We start from the raw sequence: 13,337 nt of genomic DNA on the forward strand, positions 1-13,337 counted from the left end.
TTCATTACGACTCAGCTTCTGTTTAGTATTAACAAATAGAGAATTTTCACAACTATAAATTCTAAACCACAAAATGATTGTGAAATCTCCAACATTTCGGTGGCACCCTAACTCTTCTATTCCACATGTTCTTCTCTTCCACCTTAAAAAATATATATTTATTTACCAAAACTTAAAAATAAAAAAAAATAAAAAAAAAACCTATAAAAGTGAAGAAATAGAGGAGAAAATAAATTTTAATTTATAGTTTTTTTTCTTGTTTATTGATTTCATGAAGGAAACAGTACCTCAATACCATTCTCTTCAAGGGAACTGATAGAATTTAAAGCTTAGGACCACCGAACCAAAATGTATCAAGCTTATCTGAGTTATCTCTGATGCTCCGTATCTAGCTCTGGCTGGCTGGTTTATAGCAATATATATATATAATGTGAAGTTTTGAGCTTTTGAGAGATGGATTCCAAGAAGATCACCAAAAGAAAGAGAAAAGAGGAGGATTTTGATTTGGGTTGTTTACAGGTGTATAGCAATATATACACACACAAACACGGAGGTTGGAGATTCCAAATTGGCCACAAACTGCATTAATTACAGACAATTCTAGTCGTGTCTGGATTGCATGGAAGTCCGGAACAATTTACTATACGTTGCTGATCACCTTTTCATCGTGTCTAGATGGAACATGTCAAACTCCAACATATGGACATAGAGTTGGTTGGCCTTTGAATGACCAAAAACAAAACACGATAAGGAAATTTGTTGGGCATCCTGGTTGTTGTGATTTCGATTTCTTACATTTTACTTAACAGGAATGAGAGCGATAAAAAATTAGAGAACTTAGAAATAGAAGAAGTAAGGAAAGAGATTGAATGAACTAACCCTTTTAGCTGATATGATTTATGATTTTCAGGTATTTGGTTTTCGGTTATAAAATAGCAACATTTCTATTGTGCAAACTCTTTTTTAATCGGCACTAAAATTGATTAAATTGGAAGAACTAGGATTAAAATGTTTAATGTAACTAATCACTATACGTAACATAATTATCACAAAAAGTTGTAACAGTTTTTTCTTAGAAAATTGAAAAAAAATATTCATTGCAGAAGCAACGCCCAATTATACATTTTTTTTTTACATATAAAGATGTTCGGGTGAAAAAATTGGACGAAACAATATGTATCAATCATAATTACATATCAAACTTGTTATTTATGAAAGTCGAACTTGAGATCTCACTATAAGGAAAATAGTAATACTACTAAAGCATAGTGCTAGTGGCTGACGAATTTTACAATTAGATACACGAACTCCAATCAATTAGACAGATAAGAAACACTTCGAGATCCTAGTCCTACAAATAGGACCTAGGAACTCATCTAGATGGACCAATTGCAGGACAAGGAAGGTGCCACCAAAATCATCACAAAGCATTCCAACAACCAAAAATCGACCATTGATTATGTTAATTTTTTTGTAATTTACGTAACGATTGTCTTCATTCAACACATATTTAAAAGGGAAAATAAATTTTACACACCCGTTTTTCCTTTTTGCACGCTTCGATACCAACTTATGCTTGTTGATTTTTCTTGATTTATCAAAAAATAAAGAGAGAACGTGTAAGCGGCGAAAATGAGGTTATGACACTTCATTTATCTGAAAAGTTCAAAGACCAATTTGTGAAGAAAGAAAATTGAAGATCAAAGTGGAAAACCCATTAAAGCTCAAGGGCCACATTTGCAATTAACTCCTTTTCTTTTCTCTTTGACACTGCGACTTCCTCTTCGCTCGAGAGTTCTCACTTCTCACCCTCACTGAGAAGCATATCATAGATTTCAGCGCCTCTCTCTTTCTCTAACGAGCAAAGCTGATAAGAACGAGAGTCTTTCCAAATCCCAACTCCCCTTTCTCTTTCCCAATTAAAAAATACACAGCTTTTTCTGTTTGCGCTCTCCACATTGGCGCTCCCAATTGCACAAAGCCAAAGGTAAGAAATTTATGCTGCATTCATCTTTTCAATTTGTTACTTGTATTGCTGTTGGGGCTACTGGTTCAGATCAATTACTTGGGTGCTGAGGTTTTTGTGAAATGTAGTTGAAGTTTGGAAATTTTCCCCCCTCAGATGTGAGATGATGGTGTTGAAATTTACTGGGGTTTAAGGTGGAGAAGGGTTTTACTATTCTGGTGTTATGATTTTTTTACCCAAAGTTTCTGGATTTAGCTTCAATGGCGGATATATGCGTCTATATATTCTGGGTTCAGCTTACTTTAGGCAAATTTATGGGATTTCCTTCATGGGTTGGGAGTTTCCGCAAAAGGGTTTTGTTTATCTTAGTGTAAAAAAACCAGTATTTGGTGGAAATGCTGGATAATAGTCAAAAATCGATGTTGTTTGCTCCAAAACAGGATAAAAGAGAATTCCTTTATAATGTTTGAAAGTATTGTGTTCTCGAGAACCTATTGCTAGTTTACTTTCGCGGTTTTATGGATGTTAATTATGGTTTAGTGTAATGTGTTGTGTAGATCTCTGTTCTCCTTCGTGAGATTGCATTTATCAGAGATGGCAACAACTGCTGCTTCCAGCCTGCAAATGGCAACTGCCAGACCCTGCATTTCCTCTTCTCGTAGAGCTTTCAGGTCGAGCACTGCAATGCTTAATGGCAATTTTAAGGTGGCTTCATGGACTAAACTTTCGAGTGCATGCCACATATCATCTGTACAATCTTTCCAGAGGTGCTTTACTTCATCATCTATGAAATTGGATAAGTTTGTTACAAAGGCAATGGCTGGGGCTAGTGAAAACAAACCTGTCTCGGGGTTACCAATCAATTTGAAAGGTTAATATTCTTTCTAGCTATCTGATTCTACACGCTTGCTCAGTATTTATTTGTTTTGAGTTAATTTCTTCCCCTTCACTAGAATAGACGCAGTGTTTTCTTGTTGTCGAAGCTCATATTGGTGATTTCTCTCTTGTAATTCACTTTTATGTCATACATTGTGGTAATGGACTTTTTCCAAATGAAAAATGTATTGCAATAAAGAAAGCAGAAAGTTCGTACCTACATATCATAAAGAAGCTTTTGGTTCCCTACTGAGATAATTACTCTTGATTCGGAATCTCGGATGCATCCACTTGGAAAAGGTGACTGTAGCTATAGCCAGCATACTTGGAGGAATAACATTACTCTCAAGATGATGTTTATTAGATTTTGTTTAGCTACATTTAATTGGCGATGGTTTATATGCAGAAAGATTTCCTTTAATTGTTAGCTTTTAGATGGTTTCTCATCTGGAATATTGCATATATTCCCAGGTCCATATGCCAATTAGGTACTTGCGTTTTGATGAGCAAATACCTTTCCAACTACATATGGATGTGCTTTGTGCAGGAAAGAGGGCATTTGTTGCTGGTGTAGCTGATGATAATGGGTATGGTTGGGCAATCGCAAAATCTCTAGCTGCTGCAGGTGCTGAAATTCTTGTGGGAACATGGGTGCCTGTAAGTTGATTGGCCCGATCGCTAGGACTTTATATCTTCCTTTATCTTCTACATTTTGGATATGTTTTACTGACTACGATGAGTCTATGTGCAGGCTTTGAACATTTTTGAGTCCAGCCTGCGACGTGGAAAGTTTGATGAATCACGCATGTAAGATGTTTAATCTGGTTTTAATCCTGTTAACCGGTAAAATTGATGAATAGTTTCCAAGTTTCTAACAAGATATTTAATACCACAGATTACCGGATGGTTCTTTGATGGAGATTACCAAAGTATATCCCCTAGATGCTGTGTTTGACAACCCTGAGGATGTCCCCGAGGAGGTAAAGGAGATAAATATATAGTTTATATTAAAGAAAAATAAAATTGGATTCATATACGTTTTTGGGCGTAATTTCATGCAGATCAAAACAAATAAGCGCTACGCAGGATCCAGTAATTGGACTGTCCAGGTATAAATTAAATTTCATATTTGCTTCTAAATGTTTGTAGAAAAACTTTACGGTGCATGTTGGAGCTTGTGACCAGTTCTCAGCTTAATATACACATCACAGACTTTTTTAAACGACATGTTTTTTCTTGAATCTGGCTTTTATGTTTGCAGGAAGCTGCTGAATGTGTGAAAAATGATTTTGGCAGCATTGACGTTCTTGTGCACTCGCTTGCAAACGGACCAGAGGTACAGTAGTAACCATAATAGAATTTCTGTACTCTATCTTCTGACGCGTACTAAGTTATCTCGTTAATAGGTTGTTAAACCTCTGTTGGAGACGTCCAGAAAAGGATATCTCGCCGCTATTTCTGCATCGAGTTATTCCTATGTTTCTTTACTCAAGCATTTCCTCCCAATAATTAATCCAGGCAAGCTTCCATGTCACCTATCCACTATTTTTTTTCTTTTACTTGTCTTTTACTCAAATTAACATAATCTTTTGGTTACAGGCGGTTCTTCAATTTCGCTTACATATATTGCTTCCGAGCGGATCATTCCCGGGTATCTTTTCTATGCATATCACCGTTTGTGTATCGAGTTACATTTTCTAATATTTTACGATGATGGATTCTTAAATTATCTTTTGCAGATATGGTGGAGGTATGAGCTCTGCAAAAGCAGCTCTTGAGAGTGATACTCGAGTGAGTTTTTCTTCCACGCACTTGCACATGTAATTTATCCCACTTTCGTTTCCTTCCAAGAAGTCTTTTGACATGACTTGGCATTACTCAGGTGCTCGCTTTTGAAGCGGGAAGAAAAAAGGGAATTAGAGTCAACACAATATCTGCTGGTACCGTACATTTCTTTTGGATTACGTTAATACTAGAATGCTTTTGGATCAACGAAGTTTGTTTACATACACTGTTAAGATGACCAAGTTAAGCTTCAAGTTCTGTTTCTTTTAACTTCAGGTCCACTAAGAAGCCGTGCTGCAAAAGCGATTGGATTCATCGATATGATGATCGACTACTCATCAGCCAACGCACCTTTAGAAAAAGAACTATCCGCAGGTAATTTGCCGGTCTCCTCTTTGTTTTCTTGTACCTTTTCGTTTATCCATGGTTATAGATACTGAAGTCTCAAATCTCGTTGAACAGAGGAGGTAGGAAACACAGCTGCTTTCTTGGCATCACCTTTGGCCTCCGCCATTACCGGCGGTGTTATATACGTAGACAATGGTTTGAACGCAATGGGCGTCGGAGTTGACAGCCCAATTTTTGAGAACCTCAACATTCCAAAGGCGCAGCACTGAGGATGGTTAGGCTGGCTGGCCGAACGGTAATCCCAAGTGATGCATCGTACCGTGGGCTACTAAATGCAGTTAGTTTGTGCTACCCCTCCCCGAGTCACTGAATCACCGATGTCTTGGCCAATGGCCTCATTTTGGCATGAGAGAAATTTTACCGTAGGGACGTTAACAGTTTCCGAAAACCTTGATTCGATATGTGTTTACCTTAAAATTGTGTTTGATACTGGTTTACGCTTGTTAGTACTTGTCTATAAATTGAACCCGCTTTTGGTATTTGAGCAGTTCAAATTTATGGGGTTTTTTGTACTACAAATGCAATTGTGTAAATTTTTCAATACGCACGCACCACTTTTATCATTCAAAAGCAATGATCTACACTACTTTAACCTACACAGAGCGGGATTCGAACTCTAGTACATGGGGACGATCAATGTCTTCTTCAATTAGCTTGACACACATTTGCTAAAAGAATGTGCCAGTAATCGTAACTAGGGATACGCACAAATACACGTGGGTAAACACGCACGTGGCACAATCTTGGTTATTCATGCTTGTAAGACTCACAACGCAGGAACAACCAAGATGACCCCACTTGGTTATTCATACTTGTAAGACTTGCAACGCAAGAACAACCAAGATCACCGAGCGCGCATGAACAATTGATTCCATCACTCTTTTCTTTTGTCGAAATGTCGGAACATATTATACAAGAAGCCATACATTCCTACAATCCGAATGTAGCGGAATGTCAACACTGATAATTGATCACACAGCAGTGTCAAAACCTAACTTAATTTAGTGCAACTGCAGAACAGATATCTAACTCGAATTCTAATCTTCCTATCCAAAATATACAATATTGGACACAAACAGATATTCAGCATGTAACTGAACAATATAATCCTGCATAAACCTGGCAGTGATCGGGCAAAATCTATATCTGAATTAAAGCTTGCGCTTAGACCTGCGAAAGACGTTAGATCCAGTAGCATCATCATTTTCAGGGGATTCTTCTACAATAGATTCTTCCTGCACAACCCGACCACGGTTTCTGGAGAGTTTTCGAATCGGGGTTGTGGGTAAGGCTGTTTGGGAATCGTATGCTGCTTGTTCCTCTTGAGAGGCAGGTGTAGTGTTTGGGGGTGATCTATGAGGCATCAGCTCCTCACCAACAGGCAAACTATCCATCATTACCTGCAAAGCAAGAAAGTATGTCTTTTAAGGACAGAAGATCGAGCATGACAAGGATGCAAATAAGAGAGTCGTACACATAATACAAGACCCAAGAGAAGGCCACTGATAGTTATAATATGACAAGATGATGTCAACTTCCTATAGATCTTTTCTTATGGCTGTAGTTTTTAAAAAAGTCTGTTTAACAAAATACCAAATGAATCTTCAAAATTGGCATTTTAGCATTCTATAAAACACCTAGGACATGCTTCTGTGATGAAACCCATGCTGCAAGACATTAAAGAAAACAATAACACTGAAGAAATGATCACTATGACATACCTTCCAGTCCTTGAAATCAAATCGGAACACAAAATGGTGGTAAGTCACCTTCCGTGATGCCACATCCTCAGCAGAAGGAGCATTCCTAGGCGCTGAAAAAAGAGAAAGAATGAATAAGCCAAAAGCATAGATATTAAAACACAAATGTAAACTAGAGAATGGTTATTTCAGTCCAGCCATCTTTGCTTTGTTATATTCTACTTACAAACAATATGAAAACCATTTGCATCCACAGATAATTCAGCCCGACCATCTTTGACTAAGAACGACAGAGCAAATAAGTTCTCCACCGTCTGCGCAAAAGAGTTTCTGTTTAATATCAAAGTTTCCAGTCGAACTCGCTTTTTCCTTCTTAGAATGTCAAATATCGTTGACATGTTCTTGTCAGTATCAGTTTTCTCTTCTGTCTGAGTATCATCTATCTGTTCCATGGCATAAACCACAAAGGAGTAATAACATCAGAAACATCGATACAACCTGAAGGAGATGTTCCTAAAACAAATGAAAATCAAAACTATATCAGCTGTAAAACCATTTTAGCTTTACCTCATCAGGCCGATCAGTTGTGGTAGGCTTTACACGTTTACTGCGAACCACAGCCTTCCTTTGCTTCAACTCAGTACTCATGGGTCCAAGCCTAAGAAAAAAAATAACATAACCACGAGTGAACTAGAATTTCTTATATAAACAATGCGACAACGCACAAAAATTCTTAGACAACTGGGCAATCATTGGAAACAAGTGACTCACATAGTGCAACACCCATGAGCATTCTTGAAAATGGGCAAAACAGCCAACCCAATTTCCTTCCAATTAACTGAGACATGGTCATCCCCTCCTCTCGGTTGGCTAAAATTATTAAGCAAAGCAGTAACAAAGTCGGACGGGCTAATCCCGGCACTGGAATGTGACTTAACAGAGGTCCACAATGTGTTAGTTATGTCCAGCAGTGCCTCTGCATCTGCTACTTGTTCCCTTGGCTTCTGAACTGAAAAATCCCCAAATGGGCAATTCAAATTTTATCATCAGAAACCAAAATTATAGCTCAAAAAATAAAGAAAATTCAATTTTTTTTTCTTCACAATATAGTCAATCTTCTCAGTAATCAGCAATACAAAAAAATGGAAAATAAAAATAATAATATAAAGTAATCATTTTTTCTTATAAGGAACATATATTTTAAAGATATTCAAAATTCAAAATTTGGAATTTGGAATTCTCAGAAAATTAAACATAAAATAAAATACCTTGCTCATGCAATTTCTCGACTTCATTGATGAGAAGTCCGAACTTCTCCGAATCTGGGCACATCAAATCATCTCTTTTCTCTGCAAATAAATAAATTTCAAAAGTATTAACATTTAAAATTTCAAAATTAATTACCTTCAGAATAATTTGTATTTGCGATAAGCACAAATTGTATACCACTGATGAGGTTCTTGACGGCGAGGTAGTCGGACCGGAGCGCCCGCCGCCGAACGGCGTCCTGCTCACTCGGGCGAGACGACTCGTCATCCACTCGATCGCCGGCGTTGACCTTCTCGCGCTTCACGGCTCTGAGCTGCGCGGCATCGTCAACGCCTCGGGTTTGACTCGCGATCCTTTCGCGCTTCGCTGACTTCGGCATCGCGCCGGAATCCTCGGAGAATCGAACGGATTTCAACGCTCTGAGAAAAACCCTAAATTTGGAAGGTCGGATGAGAGAGAGAGAGAAAGAGGGGTTTTGGAAATTTTTGAAAAAATTGGGGAAGGAAAGTGCGAACAGTGAATTGAATTGATGTTGTAGTCGTTTTTGAAAACGGCAATTTTCGGGAACAGTTTTTAAAAAGGCGGTGCCTTTCCCGCTCTACTCTCAATTCTCAAATGCCGATTTCGATTTCGTTTTTGAGTTTGGAATTTATATGCTTCGGTTCAAGATTATGCCAAAGCCCAACAGTAACATGTCCAAGACAGAGAAAAAAGATATAAAAATGGTTTATATACTTCCACAATTACGTTCTGTCACTACTTTGATGAGAGATTTTTTGGGAACACAGTCCAGTATAATATGAGTATTAGGATACGCGTGAAGTGAATCATGTTCTGAGTTATCGAAAAATTGCTCCTACTTGATATTATGCGCAAAATACAATTTGAATTTGAAATGACTCGATTCATTGTTATATAATAATTTTCAAATAATTATAGGCAACAAATCTCTAAAACAAACTTTGACATATATAAGATAAATCACTACAATACTTTGACATATTTTAACCATGCATATAGTAATTGATGGTAAAATTGAAAAGTGATTGTGTATATAAGATTATTGATTTGTTAATGTTGGGTACTTTTAGGCCCACAAAATAGTGCATGATGGGAAGAGGCAACGAAAATGCTCAAAGTGAGATCAAAGACCAAAGGGGCTAAGAAGCCCAAGACCCAAGGGGTTCCCGAGCGCTAAAGCCGACTACCAAAGGCACGTGAGCAGTCTGACAACTTTATGGCACAAAGTTTTAGGAGCAGGTCTACTCAGACGTCAATCAAGCCACATGGCAACTGCGATCGAAGGTAGAGGCCTAAGATGAGACGATGAGACATAAATGTATCCGGTATGGCACTAAGACAAACGTATAATTTGTACCATATCAATTTGTCATAAAAAAAAAAAACAACATGGTTAAGAGCCTAGGAAAAAAAAAACCTAATAATGTCTCGAGAAATCACATCAATATAAATCACCAAGAATTACCAAGTATAAAATTTTACTTTAAAAAAAGTACTTGTTAAGGAAGTATTATAATTATGATATTGTAGTAGCATCCAATTAATGTAGTTGGACTATTGTGGATATGAAACGGATCAATTCAGTAATGTGTAATAAATTTTAAATAACTGTATACAACGAATTACTAGAAAATTTTGACATTTGTTAACCATGCATAAGGAAAAGTTTGGCACCGATCAACCATGCATAAGGTAATGCAAAGTAAAATAAAAAGCGTGTGAGTGGATAAGATTACAGGTTAATTACTATAATACCCTTAATATTGTCCTAAATTAATACTAGTTTACTAAATTTTGATTACTAAATTACCCTTAATTTGTAATTGGATTACTATAGTACCATTATTTTTTTTAACATTCAAGGAAAGGTTGTGTTTTTTATGACTGCCCCAAACGAATTTAGACCAGCCTAGCCCTGCTAATTGCATGGACCCGCCCGTCCCATTTTGAGTTTAGAAATTCTGGACCCGGCCCGAATTGCATGGACCCACCACGACCGTGGGTTCAAGTCCCATCTGCAAGACCATAGTTTGTAATACTAAAATAGAAACTTACGTGTATTACTGGTATTATTTTTAAGCAATTAAATTATAAACATTGGTTCTTGCTTACTTTTAATTTTTAATTTTATTAAAAGCAATCATTTTTCATAATTCAACCTCAAAGCGACATCAGACAATATAGAAGTATAAATACAAGAATGGTGCATCAACGACACCTATCACGTAAAAAACTTAATTGAAAACTTTAGACAACAAAAAATAACACAACACAATATCAACACTGTAGTTAACAGAAAATCAAATCCCTAACTTGAGATAACTTCTAATGAAGTTTAAATATTAATTATTGCTAACTAAAACTTCATTTATATAGGAGTTCTTCATAAACCTAGTTAGAATCTTGTTCTAGGCTATATTTGGCATCCGCTAACTTCCAAAATCTCGAGGTTCATTCATGTTCTCATTGTTATACCATAATCTTCAAGATTTGTCGTTTATGATCATCATTCCAAAATCATTGCGATTTGTCGTTTTCGATCACTGTTCCAAAATCTCTAGGATATGTCGTTATCTATATTCATCTTTGCCAAATCTTGTTCTTAATAGCCGTTTACATATCATGACGTATTAGCTCTCCCGATTATTGGTGCTATGCAAGTTCAGAGGAGTTATAAATGATATGATTTTCCAACATTCTGCCAAACCCTTCTTAATTCTCTTAGTCGGTACCTTAGCCGTACAACAGATCATAACCGACCATCGTACCTTTTCTTTGTCCAACATCAATTTAACCTTGACCTCAACAATCGCAGTAGAGATTATCGATTCACATGATCGTATATTTGGATATAAATTTCACTAGCACCATAACCATGACTCGAAATAAAGAATTCCAAAGGGTAATTTCATAATTTGAAATGTAAATAAGGAAACCCCAAGGGCTTTACAGGAAGATGTTGTCGAGTGCTAAAGCCGACCACCTATATAAAGTTATATTAACTCGAGTAACTCGAAAAGTCCAAAACAATTAGTTTCGAGATATACTAACATAAAAATACATTTTAACCCGCATGTAACCAATATTTTACTTTTTTGTTTAAATGCCATTTCCTTCTCTTAGTCTTATTGCATCTAAAATAACCAAACTTCATTAGATACTAGCCTATAGGCACACACAAAGTGTGTGAATTTTTTATTTTTTTTATTTTTGAAGTAGAAGGAGAGAGGAAGAGAGTGATAGAGAATGTGAGAGTGGGGAGAGAGCTTTATTTTTTATTTTATTTTATTTAGTTTTTGTTAGAATTACATGTAGATGGGGCTTAAAAAAGCCAAATTTTGGTTGTGTAGAATTACATTTCTGCCTATATTTCTTATTTATGTGCAGTTCTAATTAAAGGGTTAAACTAGTAATTTCATAAGATTTTAGTTGAAAATGAGTGTTTTATAATTTGTACAGTGTAAATTTGTCATTTTTTTTTAAACATGGTTAAGAGCCTAAGAAAAAAAATACTAACAATGTCTCAAGGTCAAGGAATCCTAGCAATATAAATCACCAAGAATTACCAAGTATTATAAAATTTACTTAAAAATGTACTTATTAAGGAAGTAATATAATTATGATATTGTAGTAGCATCCAATTAATGTAGTTATACTATTGTGGACATGAAACGGATCAATTCAGTAATGTGTAATAAATTTCAAATAACTGTATACAATGAATCACTAGAAAATTTTGACATTTGTTAACCATACATAAGGTAATGCAAAGTAAAATGAAAAGCGTGTGAGTGGATAAGATTATAGGTTAATTACTATAATACCCTTAATATTGTCCTAAATTACTACTAGTTTACTAAATTTTGATTACTAAATTACCCTTAATTTTTAATTGGATTACGATAGTACTATTATTTTTTTAACATTCAAGGAAAGGTTGCGATTCTAATGACTGCCCCAAACGAATTTGGGTTTGAGAGTCGAGAAGAATTGAGAGAGACTGACCGTGGTATATGTGGGCCCCCGGTTTCCTCAAATTTTTAGACCCGCCCGCCCCATTTTGAGTTCAGAAATTATGGACCCGGCCAAATTGCATGGACCCATCCTTTCCCGTGGGTCCATGTCCCATTTGCCTGCCCCTAGTTTGTAATACTAAAATAGAAATTTATGTGTATTACTGGTATTATTTTTAAGCAATTAAATTATAAACATTGGCTCATGCTTACTTTTATTTTTAATTTTATCAAAAGGCAATCAGTTTCATATAGGAATGGTGCATCAACAACACCTATCACGTAAAAACCTTATGGCGCGTTTACATAACCGTAATGAAAATAGGAGAAATTGAATTGAAGAGGAGTTGGAATGAGGACAAGTCAAAATCAGACTCATGTTGAAGCTGTTTACTTAGAGTTCTGGAATCGGAATAGAAATGACACTGATTCCATAAAGCTGTTTACTAATTCAGCATAATCGGAATATAAACCAGTATGATTACTAAAATGCCCTTGTCCCAAATCAAATATTTTATATACTTTTTTTAATAAAATTTGATATAATATATAATAGTAAGAACAAAAATTAAATTGCTTTTTTTATTCCATAGACACACTAAAGTGCTTTTGTTTATTTATTTTTATATATTTAAGTATTTAATTTAATATTTAAATTTTATAGCTCAAATTGTAGTTTTTTCTCTTTAGCATATGCATGGAGTTGTGCATAATGTGACTGAGGGCATAATAGGAAGAAAAAAATGCATTCTTGATTCCCTCACCCTCCTGGAATTCAAAATACCTCATTTATGTAGGGAATCCCAATCCTCCAATTTTAGGAATTGCATTCCTTGTTTCGGTTGGGGTCCACCACACTATTGATTCCCCAGTATTTAGTAAACACCGGAGTAATCCGTAATCGGAATTCAATTCTTTTTTTTTATTCCCATTACCCTTGCGTAAATGCGCTCTTAATTGAAGACTTTAGGTAGAGATCCTTACAGCAAAAAATAACACAACACGATATCAACATTGTAGTTAACAGAAAATCAAATCCCTAACTTGAGATAACTTCTAATGAAGTTTAAATATCAATTATTGCTAACTAAAACTTCATTTATATAGAAGTTACTTCGTAAACCTAGCTAGAATCTTGTTCTAGGCTATATTTGGCATCCGCTAACTTCCAAAATCTCAAGGTTTCATTCATATTCTCATCGTTATACCATAATCTTCAAGATTTGTCGTTTATGATCATCATTCCAAAATCATTGCGATTTGTCGTTTTCCATCACAGTTCCAAAATCTCTAGGATAC

General features: G+C 35.8%; 2 protein-coding genes across 2 annotated transcripts; one reads left to right on the top strand and one right to left on the bottom strand.

The window, feature by feature from the left end:
- Window positions 1-1,773: 1,773 nt before the first annotated feature.
- Window positions 1,774-5,554, top strand: LOC126589861 (enoyl-[acyl-carrier-protein] reductase [NADH], chloroplastic-like). Its single transcript, XM_050255297.1, has 13 exons — window positions 1,774-1,987; window positions 2,524-2,837; window positions 3,390-3,499; window positions 3,594-3,649; window positions 3,738-3,822; window positions 3,904-3,951; window positions 4,104-4,178; window positions 4,249-4,360; window positions 4,442-4,493; window positions 4,582-4,633; window positions 4,725-4,782; window positions 4,904-5,002; window positions 5,090-5,554. The coding sequence occupies exons 2-13, from the start codon at window positions 2,561-2,563 to the stop codon at window positions 5,242-5,244; spliced, it is 1,179 nt and encodes a 392-aa protein (XP_050111254.1). The 5' UTR covers window positions 1,774-1,987; window positions 2,524-2,560; the 3' UTR covers window positions 5,245-5,554.
- A 361-nt stretch (window positions 5,555-5,915) lies between these two features.
- LOC126589862 (non-structural maintenance of chromosomes element 4 homolog A-like) lies at window positions 5,916-8,633 on the bottom strand. Its single transcript, XM_050255299.1, has 7 exons — window positions 8,182-8,633; window positions 8,004-8,084; window positions 7,507-7,744; window positions 7,303-7,393; window positions 6,962-7,178; window positions 6,757-6,848; window positions 5,916-6,435 (listed from the first exon to the last, which is right to left on the bottom strand). Exons 1-7 carry the CDS (start codon window positions 8,381-8,383, stop codon window positions 6,187-6,189), a joined length of 1,170 nt encoding a protein of 389 aa, XP_050111256.1. The 5' UTR covers window positions 8,384-8,633; the 3' UTR covers window positions 5,916-6,186.
- Between the last annotated feature and the right edge of the window lie 4,704 nt (window positions 8,634-13,337).

Source organism: Malus sylvestris, chromosome 11 (genome assembly GCF_916048215.2).
Source record: "Malus sylvestris chromosome 11, drMalSylv7.2, whole genome shotgun sequence".
NCBI lineage: Eukaryota > Viridiplantae > Streptophyta > Magnoliopsida > Rosales > Rosaceae > Malus > Malus sylvestris.